Here is an 18,276-nt window from a genome sequence, read left to right as displayed (position 1 = left end):
AGGAGGAAGCATTTAAAAAAAATGCCAACAATGAGAAGTAAAATATTGGCAAAGAGACTAAGCTACAGGGAAGGGCAGGTATTGATTCAATTTAGGATCTGGGGTTCTGTGGAAGTGAAAGGATTAGAGCACATGCTTTGTTTTTTGTCTTCCCTCCTCCTCCCCAAGCAGGTGGGAGTTCAAGCTCAGGTTGAATCTAGTCTGCATGGTGTAAAGTTAGCTCAGAGCTATTTTATAGCCTCTGCTCATGGTGGTTGGCCTTGGGACTGTAGGATAAGGAGAATACCTCTACCTGGTAGCTTCCTGGTGGCTACACTCAACTCCTCGCCCTTCAGTCTGCAGAGGCAACCTCCAAGTTAGTGGTTTTCTGTTTGCAAAAGTGGTGGGCCTAGCAAGGGTGCATTTCTATGAGTGGCAGATCTGAAGAGGTTTGTCGAGGTCAGGTCAGGGCAGGTGCAAATGCCCTTGAGCTTTTGACCCTTAACCAGTCCCTTTCAGGCCCATTCCTGTCTCTACTACCCAAGAGATAAAAAGTGGCACTATTTCTTTCAACAAAGGCTAGATTCCCCCTTAATCCCAACCCTGCCGGCCTCTCCTTTCTCCTGTTTCCTCAGCAATGCCTTGTTTTGCCTTTTCTTGTATTCTAGCATCTGGCACACACAGTCTTAGGGAACTGGACTTGAGAGCCGTGAGAGCAGGGCCCCGCCTGTTTTGTTCACTGTTATTTTTCCCAGTGCCCGGTACACAGGAGGCACTCAATAAATATGAAAGGCGTCACTGCAGCACCTGTGCAGGTATCCTGTGAATCAGGGTCTTTTGTGCCTGTTTGTCCATTGGGTGGTCGTGGGTACTTTGTAAATCGTCAAGTACAAACCAAATATCAGTCTTTACATACCTTAGCAGTTCATGGGAAAATGGAGAAGAACCTAAAGACTTGCCAGTCGGAGATTTTAAGTAGCCTTTTCTTTGCCCCAGAAGGCTCACAGACAGCTAACAAGACTGATTTCAAAAATATTTTATTTAAAACAAAGACCTAGGAACCATAACAATAGCTAACATTTGAGTGCTGTAGTAAGCACTTTAATGAGATGAATCCTGTTTCATCTTCAAATAATCCTATGAGGTTTAGTCTTTCCGCCCAGTTTTACTGCTGAGGTAGGTAGTTCTGTGACTTCCTCAAGGTCACATGACAAAAGATTGCCCGAGCTTCTAACCTAGGCAGTCTGACTGCTAGTCCCACGCTTTTCCCTTCCCATGTTTTAGCAGCCCGGGAGGAGAGACTGTGTTCTGTGCTTTGTTTTTTAAGGGCCTGTTATTACTGAGAGTCCACATCCACACTGGGTATGTCCTGAGTAAGCTCACACCTCTGGCTGTGGAATCCCTTTTCTGGAAGGCAGTCTTGAAGGCCTAGCGATAGCCTGGCTGGGGCGCTATGGGAAGCACGAGGTCACCTTCCGGGAGGCTTTCCAGCGCTGGGACAAGTGCAACAGGGGAGTCCACCCTGGAGGAAGCATCGGCCCCACCGGTGAAGTATCACAGGCCGTTGACACAGGGTCTGTTTGTCTGTGCAGGTACTGTCGCTGTACCCCACACTCAAGTGACACAAAATGCCCTTCAATGACGAGAAGCGGGGTGTGGGTGAGGACCAGCCAAGCGACTCAGATACTTCCCGGTTGTCCGAAAGCACAGTGTCCCTCAGTGACTGCGAGTGCTCCAGGCAGAGCTTTACGAGCGACTCCTCCAGCAAATCCAGCTCTCCTGCTTGTAAGCTGACATGGGGGCGGAGGCCGGGGGGCGGCTCCCGGCGTGTGTGTTGGGTTTTAAAACTAAGAAATGACTGAGCCCTCGCTGGTGTGGCTCAGTGGGTTGGGCGTCGTGCCAGGAACTGAGAGGTTGCGGGACCGGGACCGGGCGTGCTGGGGCCGCTGATGGAACGTTTCTCTCCTCCTTCCGCCCTTCCCCTCGCTCTAAAAATAAATAAAATCTTAAAAAAAAAAAAAAAGAAGACTGAGATCAGAGTACAGACTTCCCCTTCCTCCTATATATAGCAGACTAGTACTTCCTGCAGAGGCCTCGCGGCTACCTGGTACCTGCTCTCAGGAGTACGGAGCCACTGAAGTTTAAGACCTGCTCATTTTTCTTTTCATCGCTGTGCTAATCTGCTTTGATTTGATTGTAAATCAGCCCCACCTGTCTTTCTCAAGTAGTGGAAAATCAGCCCTTGACCTCACTTCTTGGGCCGCATTCAAGGATAAATTTAGATTGGTCTTTTCCGATCATTTCTGATGTACATGAAAGGCAAGTTGCCCCATTTCAGGGGTCAGGGAGGAAGTGAAATAATCTAAAGGGTTTCCTGCTGATTTCAAAAGCTGTTGTGCAAATCACCCCCAAAAAGTACCCACGAGGAGAATTACTACACAAGGAGGGCGAGGAAGAGTGAAAGAGTGGCCCCCGCGAAGGGAGACATCATTTTTTCCTTTTTTGTACATGGAAGCTAGAGAGACAGGTGAAGCAGGTGCATTTGCCTTCCTTTTTTTTTTTTTTTTAAGCTTTTTAAATAGGCATTTTTTGAATAGGAAATATAACAAGCTGACAAAGCAAATGCAGGAAAAAGCAACTAATATTTACTCTGATCAAATGGCCATTTCAAAAAAGTTTGTTCATTTGTAGTTATTATAATTTGTACATTCTCATTTTTAAAAATTGGAAAATTTGCTAAGTGTAGAGAAAAGGAAACATTGTCCATAATATCATCCAAAGATGACAGCTGGCAATGCTTTGTCATATCTTCATTTTTCACATAGACATATGTGTGTGTGTGTGTGTGGACTCTTTTCACTTAGTATTATACCTAAAACATTTACTCATGGTAATATAGTTTTAAAACATTGTTTTTATGACTACTAGTTCTTCAAGTGAATATATATGATAAATTTATTTAACCATTGATTTATCATTGGACATTTGGTTCTTTTTTTTTTTTTTCCGTTATAGTATTTTAAGAACATCTTGGTGCATAAAGCCTTTCCAGGAATTCCTTTGATATAATCGGATTATTGGACCAAAGGGTACAGACATTTTTAAGGAGATTCTTAATGGGGCAGAGAATTGGCAAAAGAATTTGCTAGCAGCTTTCTGTGCTTTTTCTTACCCTTTATACTATATACAAAGTTGATGCCTCTGAAAGGGTACCTAGGAATCCCGAAGAAGAGTTTTACTAGTTCTGTGTATTGCCATTCTCTCTTCCTCTTCTTAAAATTATTTTAGGTAGCAAAATATTGCTATGTAGTAACTGTTATTTGAGGTAATAATTTTCAATTAATAGGAACTGTGAATTCCAACAGTGATTTCAGAAGGACCTGATTTATTAGAATCATTTTTAGAATAATCTCTAGAAATGAATAGAATAATTATTTACTACTTCCTTCTGAGACATTATGAAGCTTATCAGATTTATTTTAATCATCTGCATTTATTGAGTTCTTACTATGTTCTTCTTTACCTAAATGATCTTATTTAATCACCGCAGGACAGCCCCGAGGTGATTAAAGGAGGTCAGTTATGTCTAGGTGAAGTCAAATGACAACTACCAATTGGCAAAACTTAAAACCAAACCTAAGTATTATGCTATACTGCCTATATTTTTAGAAATTATATTAGTTTTTAAAAAGACAGTTATTTTATATTAAGTCTGCTTAAGTTAATGAGAGTTATGAATTACACATAAAAAGTAGTCATCAGTTTCCTCTGTATTGCATGTAATAAATGAAAATATAATAGGCACAAAAATGAGGCAATTTAATTTAAAAATTAACAGCCTATATTCATAAGATTGTCTCAAAAACTTTGGAAATGTATTAATGCAGTAACTTAAGCTATCAAAGGAGTTTTTAAATTTTTGAAGTCAAATATTAAGCAGGGGAATTCACCCATTTTAGTAGATATTCTTCTTACTTATAAAACCCTGGAAATATACGTGGGATCACTTCCACTGTAGCTGCATGAGGAGGCTCCGTAGGACGACAACCTCTCTTCCACACATTGACCGGTTTCTGCTTCTCTCTCAACAGCAAGCCCTCCCAGGGTTGTAACATTTGACGAAGTGATGGCTGCCGCAAAGAACTTAGTAAATTTGACTCTTGCTCATGAAATTGCTGTCAATGAGGACTTCCAAGTGAAGCAGGTTGACCTCCCTGAGAACAGGTAACCGAGAGGTATTTGCTGTGGGTAAACTGGACTGCAGACTGTGGGTGTGTATACATACATATTCACACTGACCCCTCGAAGTTCTTCTATAATATTGAGTTGGAGTAAACATTATCTGGTTCTGTAACAAGGTCTTGTTTTTAAAACCATGCCTCTGGGGTACATGTTACCCATACATAATCTTTAAAACTCAGCTTATGTGTCACTTCCTGAGGGAAGCTTTTCCTGACATTCCTGAGCACATTAGACTACATAACATCGCCTTGCTAAAGACTCCTGTAGCCCCGTCTGTCTCCCCTTTGTTAAGATGTCATAATTTTATGTTCAATGTCTGTCTTTCCCACTTGATCCAAAGCACCATGAATGGAGGAACCTTGTCTACATTGTTTGCTCTATCCCTGTTACCTAGCAGAGTACCTGATGTATAATACATGCTCAAGAAATATTTGCAGATTTACTTACTAAAAACCAATATTTACATTGTGAAAGAGAAATGCAGCTGAGTTGCCAAAGTGCTAAGAAAAGGCAGTCCGGAAGCCTCTGGATGTACAGTGGAACTCACTGCTGCATAGGCTCCCCTATTTAACCTCACCACCAAGGTACCGTTACTTATAGATAACCCTGATACCCTGTGTTGCCCTCTCTGGCTTCAGTGGCTGGGACAAAGAGGAGAAAAGGCGTGAGGCCATTACTACAGATAAATCATCTTTAGAGGCGAAGTTGTCTCATGGGTAATGGCACTGAACGTTCAACCTTACAGTGCCATTTATGAACCTGAAGGCATTCTCTCTATCACTTAAGACAATATATAATATTTGATTCCATTCAGAACTTTTTTTGTTTTAAAACAGGATAATAATAAATTTTTTTTTACTATAAAACGTGGATCACAGTCCTTTTGCTCCTGGGAATATTCCTAATAATCCTTAATATTTTTTAAGATTACTGGCCAAAGTAGGTGTATTTGTTTGGTTTTCCATGGTAACTGCAGTTCATCATGGTCCTTTATACCAGCTCTACTGCTACACCCCTAGGTTAGGCCACTGTCATCTCTGGATTGGTTCACTCCTAACTAGTTGCCCCCTCTGCATTCTTAGTCCCTCCACATCCACATGGTAGCCATAGAGATCTTACTAAAGGGTAAATCAGATTAGATCATGTCTTTGCTTGAAACCCTTCAATGGTTTTCCCATACACTTAGAATACAAATGTAAGCTCTACAGTATGGCCTGTGAGGCCCTTCTTCCCCAGCTGCATCTCTTGATCCTGGATCTCCTGCTCACCCTGCTTCAGCCACATGGGCTTCCTTGATGATCTCGGTACACCAGCTTCATCGTGTCCCAGGGATTTTGTCCTTCTTTCTTCTTTTTCACTGTTCTCCCCCTAAATCTTCACCAGCTACTTTCTTCTCCCCATTCAAGTCTCAGTTCAAAGATCACTGTCTTAGAGAAACTTTCTTTTGCCATTTAGTGAAATTATCACCCTCTTCATCACTATCTACCACATTGTCTGCCTCTGTCTTCTTGTAGCTCCGAAATGGTCTTATTTAATTTTAATGTGGTTTTTTCTTTTGTTTTATTTTGTTTTTCTTTTACTGCTAACATACACACGTTCTGAGAGCAGAGACTTCTTTTCACTATAATATCTCCAGCGTCTAAGACAGGACATACCACATAATGAATGTCGAATCAACCCTTATTGACTAACTAATAAAAATGAATCTTTGAAGTTAAAGCTACTGTGTTTTGTGAAGTACAGCAAAGACAATTAGGGGATATTTGTACTTGAAATTCAAAAGTTGCAAATATATGCTGTAGTAAAGGTGCTTTAGGATCAGACACGCCCTGGGGCTTGACTCCTGGCTCTGCTGAGACCATATCTGAGATGGGGACTACAATAGTCACTTCAAACGCATGCTCAAGGGCACATGAGTGCCTTGCACATCAGTTTTTGATCCTATGGAAAATACGAATCCTCTTCCCTTTATTTTCTTTCATAGCTAGAAAATGTGAGCAAGGGAAACAATATGCAGAGTTAGGACACACTACATCTGTTGAAAAATGAAATAGCATATTAGGAACTGTTGATTTTTCAGATGACTCTCCACAATGGCCAAGTCGTTACTTTTTGAAATATGGATGACTCATATTTTACCACTATTTTCTTTGGGGAAAAACTTTGGTAAAATAAGTCAGATTTCTGACACGCAGTAGGAATGCTTAAAAATGATTTAGTTGATCTCATGCTCTCCCACCCCCATACCATCCGAGAAAATTAAAGACCTAAAAAGTACCTTTCAGCCTTTAGGAAAACATAAATTTAAACTCAGATGTCCTTGAGGGAGCTATAAAGTTGTTTTAGCTCATTCCTGGTTGGTCCATTGAGGCAAAGTACTTGAGGCTTGTAAAGTCAAGAGTAAAAGTCCATCCTAGTAGTGTTTGCCTTTGTAATTGTTTTATAGTTGCTCAAGAGAGTTTCAGACATTGGAAATGGCATTTATGTTGAATAAGTTTTAACATTTAAAGTTGCTGTGTAGAATGTATTATTTGTAGTTACAGAAAGAATTTTAACACACTCTTCAAAAAGCTAATTTTCATTTCTCATAACATTATTGTATATTTAGCTATTTGTACTTTAAAAAGAAAAGTTAGAAGCTATGCCTAACTATCAAATTGTTAATTCACCGTGCCGTTATTAAACATTCAGTAAATGCCAGGTGTCTAGAGGAAGTTGTGGCCTCTGCCCGGGAGGAGTGTATAGCCCGGTGGGAAGGTAGAGACTGTTCAGTAATTCTAGGGCAGGAAATAATGTACTGTTCTCAGAGCTGTTGCAAAATGGTGTAGCAGTTCAGTAGGGGTGGATATTTTAGTGTGCACCTATTTTAGGGTGTTGACATAAGGGGTGAAGCAAGATGGCCATCTATTCTATTGTGAGCTCTTCCTAGGAAGCTATTTCAGTAGTTTGGTCTGGCTAACTTTAAGTGGGACATCAAAGCTGAAATTGGCAGGCTTTTAAATACATGTCACCTTGGGGCCAGTCTGTTCTGTGCCATGAAATTTCAGCTGTTGAGGAAAGAGCAACTTTGCCACCTCATCCCAAAAATCTAGAACAAGTCTTAAGAATCTGTGTAAAAGAGGATCTAGGTAAATTACAATGTCTCCTTAGGACAGAATTTTATGAATTTATTTAAAAAAGCGTCTTAAAAGTATAGGGGAAACATGACAGAATATTAAATGAAACAAGTATATGAGATAACATTGTACATACTGGGTACTCTATGTAAAAACAATTCATTAAAAATGGAAATGATGGAATTATGAGCAATTTTTATTCTCTGTTTTTCCGCATTTTCTAAGATTTCTACCGTGAATATATTCCTCTTATAAACGGGGAAAACAATGCTCATTAAAAAAAGAAATCTATTATCATTCCTATAGCTTGGCCAGCCGAGTAAAGTGCATTGTCCACCAGGCCTACTGGGATGTCTTGGAATCAGAACTGAATGATGAGCCTCCCAAGTATAACCACGCTATCAAACTGTTTGAAGAAATCAGAGAGGCAAGTTGACATTGTCTGTATTAATTAATAGTTGTTTTCCCCAGACTGTTTTCATGTCCTCCAAATAAGTGTTAGAGACTCTTTTTGAAAAACTGATCAAGTTCAATCCCTGGGAAGGATTTTTCCTGCATACCCCAGAGTGGGGGGTGGAGTCTGGGAAAATGGGGCAGCGGAGGGAACTGATGCTTTGCTCAGAGTAGTGGTTGTGGAGGGTAAGACCACAGACTCTGGAGTCAGTCCTGGTTTCCTGAGTACTTACAGGGTAGTTGTAAGGATTAAATGAGGCGGCAGCTATAGTTTTAGCTGACATCGACAAGATACAATACTTGCTCTGTGTCACGCATTAGACTGCCCATTCATCCTCACCGTAACGCTGTGAGGCAGTGATGCCGGTTATTTTATGCAAAGAAACCAAGTTCCCTGCCTTGTCCAGGGTCACACCGCTTTGAGGGGTGGAAAGGGGTTCGAAACTACATTACTCTGGCTCAGAGCACTTTTGCCCATGTGCTGTGTGTATAAGTACCAAGTCTGCTATGTACTGAATATTCAATATAGGTTGTTTATGTCATATATAATACATATTTTGTATGTAAAATATATTATACTAATGGAGCCCATGGGGGGATTTCGTTTGCTCTTCTTTAATGGATTTTTTTGGAGCTGTGATCTGCCACCTGTTCTTTCTCTGCACAGTTCATCTGTAAAACTTTTGAACTTCTTTCAGTAATATTGCTTCCTTACCAGTTGCTTCAGTGATTTCCCATGAAAGAGGTGGGGGACTTAAATTCAGAAGCTAGACTTTTCTTTTTAGGGTTGACACACTAGAGTGCTCTGATTCACCACCCAGTCCCTACAAACTTCCCTGGCATCCAGGGCATTAAAACATGGACAGAGGGGGCTTTGGTCATCTAAACACGGAAATAAAAAATGACAACCTTTACTTATGTAATGACGCTGTAAATTCTTTCCTTCCTCTCCCCGTGTAGATTCTTCTCTCTTTTCTGACTCCTGGCGGTGGAAACCGGCTTCGCAACCAGATCTGTGAAGTTCTGGACACAGACCTCATCAGGCAGCAGGCCGAGCACAGCGCCGTGGACGTCCAAGGCCTGGCCAGCTATGTCATCAGTACAATGGGGAAGCTGTGCGCACCCGTGAGAGACGACGATGTCAGAAAGTTAACGGCTACTGGCAACGTCGTGGAGGTGCTGAGGTTAGCGCTTTGGCTGCTTGCGTTTTCTTAGAGTACCTTTGAGTTCACACACAAGGGAAGCGTGGGGATTGAGGAACACAGAACAATACTTGGTCTCTCAGAGGACTCCTTGGCCCCAGGTCAGGGGGTTGGGTAAACAAGGGTTAAGTCAATCATTTGCGGTGTACATGGTTTTCGGATAGAATGATCTAACGAGAGTGTTAGTTGGCATGTGCTGGGCATCAGGGATGCACTGATGGCAAAGACAGAGACGGTCCCCGGCCCCGGGGAGTTTACAGGCTAGTGAAGAGACAGACCTTGAATGAGAAATTACAGTTGTGGTAAGTGCTATGGAAGGGGAAGTAGAAGGGTTAATAGAGCCTCCAACAGGGAGACCTAGTCAAGAATCTAGAAAGGCTTCTTTTTAGGGTAATGCCAGCTATTATAGCGCATAACCCAGAATTCTCAGTTACTTATACACCAATACAAATTTGTTTCTCATTCATGTCACAGTCCAAGTCAGGGGTTCTTGGTCAAGCAGCCTTCCACATGCCATTCAGTGACTCAGGCTCCTTCTTGTGTTGGCTTTACCCTTGCCCAGGTCCTCAGAGTTCTTTACATTCAGCTGGTGAGTGAGACGGAGATCATGAGGCAGTATTACCCAGTGTTTAACTGCCTCAGCCTGGAAGTGACCTCTTCCACTAACTAGTACCGTGGTTCCACCTAGATTGAAGGGGGTCTGGGACATGTGGTTGCTGTCTGGAAACTCATTTCTGGCCACAGATACACGCTGTGGAAAGAAGCAAGGGTCTTGGGTGGTGGGCTAGCCATCTCTGCCTCAGCTTTCCTTGAGGAAGTGAGAATATAATCTGGCTGTGCAGACAGTAACTTCTCTGTGATCCTAGAGCAGTGGTTCTCAACCTTCTCATGTTGTGGTGACCCCCAACCATAACTAAAGCATAGTCATTAATCACAAAAACAATATGTAATTATATATGTTTTCTGATGGTCTTAGGCGACCCCTGTGGAAGGGTCGTTCAACCCCCAAAGGGGTCATGACCCACAGGTTGAGAACCGCAATCTGCAACATTGAGGGGAACTTCTCTTTTTGTGTGTGTGAATATGACCACATTGATATACAAGTTTTATGTAATAGTATTGGAAACATAGGAGAAGGAAACTGCACGAAGCAGGTAACTTACTTTATGACCTTGGGCAAGGTGATAACCTCTCAAAGTCGCTTTTCCCCATCTTTATAAATGGGCTTTCTGTGTATCCTCAGAGTTGTGTTCAGCTCTGGCCAATTGCAACTCCTCAGTTGCAGAATCTTTGCTTCTAGTTGTTTTATTACCCATGGGTGGTGTCAAATCTGTGGTGTTCGTCTTGGTCATTTATTGAGCACCTACTGGGTGCCACTGTTCCCTACAGTTTGTATTTATTGTCTCATTGACTCTTCACAACATCCCTCTTCTTTCAAAGGTAAGGAAACTGAGGCTCAGAGACATTGAGTAACTTGTATCTGGCCACAGAGCTGGATTTGAGCAATGGGCTGCCCAAGTCTAAAAGGAAGTATTTTTCCCCCAGTGCCTCACTACCCCATCTTTTCTTCTTTCTAATTCTCTCAAGAATAGAAACCATATACACTATGTTCATACTCCTTAAAATTTCAGGGGCTTTCAAATGGAAATTCCTCATTGAACCTTTTTTGTCTCGTTGTATATACTTAGTGTCTTTCTATCAGTTCAGAACTGGATATGATGGCTCAGCTGGAGGTGAAATATTTGCTAAAGCAAATAACTGTTGAGGGCTATAGAAAGATAATTTGGAATGTGTGTGTCATGCCATCTATGAAAAGTGACCTTGCCAAATGGCGATTGCAATTTAAAAACTATTTTGGGGATGTTTATTTTTTTTTCCCAGCCTGGAAAATAGGTGAAAACTAATGAATTTCAGATTAATTTCTTAATCACATCTCTAACTATTTTAACTCTAAAATTTTTAGACAAATATTTCATGTCCTGGAACTCATGAGTATGGACATGGCCAATTTTCTAATTAGGAGTTTTAGACCACATTTTCAACGCCAGTTGGTGGATTATGAGAGAAGCAAGTTCCAGGAAATTTTAGAAGAAACTCCAAGTAAGTACAAGGTATTGTATATTTATGTTGAAATTAGATGAAAATATGATATTTTATTTTTGACATCTTAAGAAGTACCAGTAAAGAATTTTGGTCTTTCTGTTAAACATTTTTTTTTAACTTAAAATTACCATCACAAACTTATAGCTGTTTACTGTGTCCCAGGAACTGTGCCAAGCACCCTTCATTTCTTCTTGCATTAAAAACAATATTCATTGAGCACCTGCTGGGTTCCAGACACTGCTTAGGTGCTGGGGGATCCTGCAGTGAACTAAACAGAATAAAGTTGTGACCCCCAAGGAGCTGACATTATAGTAGGCAAGCAGACTTCTTACTACCAGCTGTGTTACTAAGTGCTGTGGAGGACATTGGATAAAGGGGCAGACAGGAATGGTGCAGGAGTGAGGGCGGGGAAGATTTTTTTGTTCTTGTTGTTTTGTTTTGTTTTGTTTTTTAGTTGCGGTAGACTGGGAAGGCCTCTCTCACAAGTAACATTTGGGCAGAGTTTGCAAAAGAATGAGGAAGGGGGATGTGAAGGTGTGAGGGAAGTCCTTTCTGGCCAGAAGTAGCTGCAAACGCAAAGGCCCTAGAGCAGAAACTTGTCTGTGAACTTGGACAGATCCAAGGCAGGCAGTATGGCTGGCTGGGAGCAGGCAAGGAGAGGGAGGCGGGAGAGGAGGCCAAGAGCTAGATAGTTCCTATAGAGCCTTGTTAGGAAATGAGAGGAATGTAGATTTCATGCCAAGTGTGATGGGAGGTCCTTGGGGAGTTTTGAGCAGGGAAGCAACATCTGATTTTCATTTTTAAAGAATACTCTGGCTCTTGGGTAGAGGACAGATTATATGCAGCAAAGAGGGAAGCAAGGATACCCATCAGGTGGGAATGCAGTTGCTCAGCCAAGAAATGACGGTGGCTTGGTCAGGTAGTAGTGGTGGAAGGAGTTAAGAAGAGGTCATGTTCTGGATGTATTTTGAAAGTGGAATAACAGGATTTCCGGAAAGCTGGATGAGAGAAAAAAGGAGTTGAGGCTGACTCTAAGGTTTGATGAGCGACTGGGTGAAGAGTGATGCCCGTTAGTGATGTTAGATGAGAGGAAAGAAGCTTGGGAGAAGCTATGGAATCAAGTTCAGTCTTAGGTAAATGATCCCTGAGATCTTGCTTGCCAACAACGTGGGAATGTCAGGTGGGCTTTTAGGAATAAGAACCAGGGTACTGGAGAACGGGGATGTATCAATACGTGTAGGAATCATCAGTGTATTTATGGTAGATAAAGCCATGGAACTAGATAACGTGTATAAAATGCTTACCACATTTTAAGCTCTTTACCTATTAACTAATTTACTCTCTGCTACAACTTTGGGTGATCACTCCCTGTTTTATGGATGAGGAAACTGAGGCACAGAGCGGTTAAATCACATGCCTCCATAACAGAACTTGTATGTTATAGAGTGGGACTCATCAAGGCTGTCTGGCTCCATGGCCCATGCTTATATCCACAATATTACACTGGATGAGATTACCTAGGGAGTGAGTGTAGATACAGAAGGGGCCTGACCTGGGACTTGAGAGCATCTAGAGCTGAAGAGAAGGATCCAGCAATTGAAACTGTGGGAGTAGCCAGAGGTAAAGAAAGCCAGGAGAGAGGGGCGTCCTGTAAGATGTGAAGAAAGTGTTCAGAAGAGGAAGACATTATCAGCTGTGATAAGCGCTGCTAAGTAGTCAAGAAAGATGAGAGCCAAGGCTTGACCACAAATATAACTACCTGGAGATCCTTGGTAACCTTGATGGTAACCCACTAGTCAGTGAACTAGTAGGCGTTAAAGCTGGACTGGAGGGGGTCAAGAAAGAGGGGCAGTAAAGGAGGTGTTACCTCATTGAAACCACACGGTCACTCAGGGAGGTAGATACTGTTATACCCTCATGGCACAGGTGAGGAACTGGGATTTCACGGCCTGCACAAGCCTGGCTAACGGGCTCTCTCACTGACAAACCCCAGACACCAGGCTCTGGACTGTCATTAACCACAGCCTAAGGCTGGGTTAGGTGATCCACCCACCTCACTCCACCTCTTGAGGACTGACCTTTTCTGTCGAGGTGGTCATTATGATAGCATTATGTAATCAAAAACCAAACAGGGGCCACTTGTACAAGGGCTCCAGCAGGCTGGGAAATGGCCAGGAGGGAGAGCACGGGTCCCAGAGGGTCACAGGAGGAACAGTCTATGAAACTGGGCACTTTGGCTCGGTACCAGGGACACTCAGGGGGGCCATGAGTTCTGCCCTGTTGACAGTAATTCAGGGACTTTGGTTAGGCTCTGTAGGGCTGAGTAGAACCCATGGGAGGAAAGTGGCAGTCAGCTGGTTTTGACCTTACTAGCAGCTGGAGTTGTTTTAACACCGGAATGGGCGGCTCTTTTATAACCGTAGTCAATGCTGGCTACATTTTATTTGAACACATAATAAGTGCCAAGTCCTTACTGTATGTCAAACACTCCATTTATTAGCCCATTCACGCCTCACAAAGCGCTATGACGCTGGTACTGTTTTCACCCACTGTTTACAAATGAAGAAATTGAAGTTAAGGTACCTAATCCTAGGTGACCGCTAGTAAGCGGTACAGCCTGGGTCACCCAGGGATGTCTCTGTCCCAGGGCATGTGCATTCAACCCCTGTGCAGCACTGCTTCTCTTCCAACAAGATACCGACCGTCTTTGGGGGATTGGCAGACGGAGCTCTGGCATGGGGGGGCGTGTAAGATCAGGTGACTTCTCAGGCTCCTTCTACAGCAAAAAAGCCGCTGACTTCAGGGCTATATTGGTTTAGTTCTAAAGAGAGAGAAGGATTAAGGTCAGTAGACCTTACATAGAACCCGAATCTGAAACCTGAACTAGCAGCGTTTGCCTGAGACTTGGAGGCTGGCTTCATTGGTGTGCCTGTGTATGTGTGTATAAACACATAATGTGCAAATGTTTCCATGTTTTGAATAAAGGTAGTCTGGAGTCTTGAGCAAATTCCTTAGTATAGGGTTGAATTACAGTTTGGTTTGTCTCAGATGATCTGTTTCTCTCCTTAAGACCTAGGCTTAGTGACCTGTGATTCATTTGCACCTTTCACATTGACTTGGACATTTCCAGAGACTTAAGAGTAGAATAAATCCAGCTGTGCATGTAGGTCATTACTGCCCAGCTCCAAATATGTTCTCAGAGAAGCCAGGAGTCCAGGAAGCAGACTGTATGTCAGTTGTTAATTATATCCTTAAGCGACTGCCAGAAGTTGGCCGCTGTGCCCTAATTTCAAAATAAGAGCCTCACAGTAGCACACAGAAAGACAATTGGATTTTTGCGTGTACATGATTTTTATAAAATAATTATTGGAAAATTAATATAGAGAAGTACTCTGAGTTTCTGAATTGACTCCAAAAAGATTTTACTTTTCTGACAAATTTTATATATGCATCTGCCTTATTTAAAATACACTCAGGAGCCCTGGCCGATGTGGCTCAGGTGATTGGAGCATCATCCCACGGATGGAAAGGTCATGGGTTCGATTGCTGGTCAGGGCACATACCCAAGTTTCGGGTTCATTCCCCAGTCAGGTGCCTGCGAGAAGACAGCCAATCAATGTTTCTCGCTCACACTGATGTTTCTCTTCCTGCCCCTATCTCCCTTTCTCTCTCTTTCTAAAAAGCAATGAAAAGATGTCCTCAAGTGAGGATTAAAAATAAATAAATAAAATACACCCAAGAGACTTCACATACATATGGAATCTAAAACAAACAAACAAAATGGAAACTCATAGATACAGAGAACATTTTGATGGCCGCCACATGAGAGGGGCATGAGGGGATGGGTAAGGAAAGGGAAGGGATTAAGAAGTACAGATTGGTGGTTACAAAATAGTCGTGGGCATGTAAAGTATAGCAGAGGGAATATAGTCAATTATGTAATAACCACAGGGTGGGGCAAAAATAGGCTTACAGTTCATATGGAAAATAATACAATAATTAATACAAGGATAAACTCTGTTTCACATACTCAAAGCTGTAAACGTACTTTTGCCCTACCCTGTATGTATGGTGTTAGATGGGTACTAAACTTATTGGGGTGATCACTTCATAAGTTTTATAAATATCTAATCAGTGTTGTAAAGAAAGTTCCTACCATATGATTTCATTTATATAAAACTAGACAAAGCAAACATCTCTAGTGACAGCAGATCAGCACGTTTAGGGCCGGTGAAGCAGGGGTGGTAGGGCAGAAGTGAGGATGATTATAAAGCACACTAGGAGTCTTTTTATATGTTATTACCTTAACTGTGGTGATGGTTGCATATATGTATACATATATCAAAACTTAACGAATTGTATACTTTAAATATGTGCACTTTAGTATATGTTAATTATACCTAAGTAAAGATATTTAAAATTAAAAAAAGAAAAAAGAATGGGATAGAACAAAAATAAAGTAAAATACACCTAAGAAAGCCTTTGGCAGTGAATGATTGGGTGCATGTATTAAGCATCAAAAGGTAACTACATTAGATTCAAAAACGGAATTACCCATGGAAAAAGCAATAAATTACCCCTGAGGGAGCTATACCATAAGTAATTTTTAAGATACTCAGAAAAAGGGTTTATTTATTTATTTTACACTTGATAAAATGTTCTCATGAGCTTTATGTAATGCTTTTCAAAAATCCTATGAGACATAAATAATTTTTAAAAATACATTACACTGCATTGTGACTGTCTTTGCCTGGCATACAAGACATTCAGGATATATTTATGGAACATTTTAAAGATGAGCAATCTGATGCTCAGTCATGACCTGCCCCAAGACAGAGTCATACAGCTAATAAGGAGTGGAGCTAGGACTCGAAGCCAGGTCTCTTTCATAGCCCAGCCAAGATTAAACCAAAATGCTGCTTTGGCAATTCCCTTTGATTTTCAGGTTTGTGTTATGTCAGCTGGGTTTTAATGAATCCAACAGAAACCACTTCTGGCTGATTTAGCAAAAAAGGAAGTGAATGGAAGGATGGAGGCTTAAGCTACAAGACAAAAAAGCTAAAGTACCTACCCTGAGCAAGGCCAGAAACAAGGAAAGCATCAGCAGTCTGGGTTGGGGGGAAAAAAACAAAACAAGGGAAAGCTCCTGGGCTCTGTAGTCAGGATGGTGTATGTATACTTCAAAATGGGTCATCCTTGAATGCTGTAGTCGCCATTCAGAGTCCCAGGTAAGAATCCGGTGGGCATATGAGTCGGGCCAGCCCCTGGCCAAGGACCTCTTAATTGATAGTCACAAAAGAAAGCATGGAGCAAGGGAAAATGGTTTCTCAGGGAAAATCAGTACCAAAAGAAGGGGAGGTGATGTGTTGCTGGGTATAAAAGAGCAAATGTCATGGACAAGGGAACTCTATTCTCCTAACTGGAAAGTAGGGTACTTGCTCTGAATATTTTCCACTTGTGAGAGATGAGGGACGTCTGAAGCCTTGCTCAGTGTCAGGGGCTGACACGCATCTGTTCTGCACCATTCTCCTAGTTTGTGTGGATGGTGCCTGCTCAGAATGATACAGGCTAAGAGCTAGCCTGGCCGTTCCTCAAATGCAGAATGTAGAGTCGTTGCCTTTTTAGGGGTCACATTTTAGGCTTAGGGTACCATGTTAGAAGTTGTCTTACTATTGAATTGAAGAACTTTTTATACATTCTGGAAACAAGTCCTTCGTCAGATTCATGTGTTGTGAAAGTATCTCCCCCTCTGTGGTTTGCCTTTTTTATTTTCTTAACACTATCCTTTGTAGAGGAGAAGTTTTTAATTTTGGTGAAGTCCAGATTATCAGATTTTTCTTTTACAGTTTGTGCATTTAGTCCACTGTCTACAAAATCTTTGCATATCTTAAGGTCATGAAGATTTTTTTGGGGGGGGGATGTTTTCTTCTAGAAGTAATCATATTACAACTAGTACATTTTGGTATGTGTAATACCTATTATACTTGACACATTACAAGGCTATTTATGGAAATTTCTCTCTGATAGGTTACTGTTGGGTTGGCCAAAAAGTTCATTTAGTTTTTTCTGTAAAATGAAAGACACATTTTTCATTTTCAATAACTTTCAAATCAATAACTTTATTGATTTAGATATTTTGTAAAATTTTTATTTTTTAGTATATAGAAATATAATTGATTTTTGAACATTAACTTTGCATCCCTAAACCTTGCTAAGTTAACTTATAAATTCTAGCAGCTTTCTGGAATATTTCTCAGGATTTTCTATATATACATTCATGTTGCCTATAAACAAAGGCAGTTTTCTTTCTTTTTTTAAATCTGTATGCCTTTTATTTCTTTTTCTTGCTTTATTGCACTAACTAGGTAGGACCTCCCATCAAAATGTTAAATAGAGGTCATGAGAGAGGACATCATTGCCCTTCTAGGAGAAGAATGTTTATCGTTTGACCATTAAGTATTACGTTAACTGCAGCTTCTCACTGATGTCCTTTTTTTGGTTGAGGACGTCTTCTCATTCTCGTTGACTAAGAGATTTTCTCTAAGTCACATGTTACATTTGGTCACGTGCTTTTTCTGCATATACTAAAGGGATCGTGGTTTTTTTTTTCTTCTCTTTTTTCTTTTTTTGTATTAATGTAGTACATTATAGTAATTCATTTTTTTCTAATGTTAAACCAACCTCACAGTCCTGAGATGTGAATCCCACCAATTGGTTCTGGTGTATTATTTTTATCTTATTGTCTTGCTAATGCTTTCTTAAGGAACTTGTTTTAAATCCTCACCCAAGAATATGTTTTTATTGATTTTAGAGAGAAGGGAGGGGGTATTGAGAGAGAGAAAGAAAGTTGCCTCCTCTATGTGCCCTGACCAGGGATCAAACGTGTAACCTTTTGGTGTATGGGACAGAGCCTCCAGGCCAGGGCTTAAGGATTTTTGCATCTGTATTTATGAAAGATATTACTCTGTAATTTTTTTTTTCTTGTAATGCCTTTGCCTGATTTTGGTATCAGGGCAAAGCTGGCTTCATAAAATGAATTTGTGAAGGTTTCCCTCCTTTGCTTTCTGAAGGAGTTTGCATAAAGCACCCTGTGTCTTTTAGTTTGATTTGCATACACTGTGTACTTGAGTGAGCATTACTGGATGACAGTGGAAAACATAAGATAAATGAAGCCATGTAGG

The 18,276-nt window shown here is 41.2% G+C and overlaps 1 protein-coding gene across 4 annotated transcripts in view; it reads left to right on the top strand.

Moving 5' to 3' along the window:
* TCP11L2 (t-complex 11 like 2) overlaps positions 1-18,276 on the top strand; it is a 40,817-nt gene that overhangs the window by 9,959 nt on the left and 12,582 nt on the right. For 3 of the 4 annotated variants that reach the window (XM_090272573.1, XM_090272572.1, XM_090272571.1), the window contains exons 2-6: positions 1,572-1,764; positions 4,071-4,203; positions 7,644-7,764; positions 8,751-8,974; positions 10,956-11,092. In XM_090272573.1, the coding sequence (XP_090128699.1) occupies positions 1,608-1,764; positions 4,071-4,203; positions 7,644-7,764; positions 8,751-8,974; positions 10,956-11,092 (772 nt within the window). In that variant the 5' untranslated portion in view covers positions 1,572-1,607. Of the gene's footprint in view, positions 1-1,370; positions 1,765-4,070; positions 4,204-7,643; positions 7,765-8,750; positions 8,975-10,955; positions 11,093-18,276 lie in introns of those variants that run through there. The other variant, XM_090272574.1, reaches the window with a different exon arrangement.

Source organism: Furipterus horrens, unplaced genomic scaffold (genome assembly GCF_987537825.1).
Source record: "Furipterus horrens unplaced genomic scaffold, mFurHor1.1.pri manual_scaffold_4, whole genome shotgun sequence".
NCBI classification, from domain to species: domain Eukaryota; kingdom Metazoa; phylum Chordata; class Mammalia; order Chiroptera; family Furipteridae; genus Furipterus; species Furipterus horrens.
This window is presented reverse-complemented; position numbering and strand designations above follow the sequence as displayed.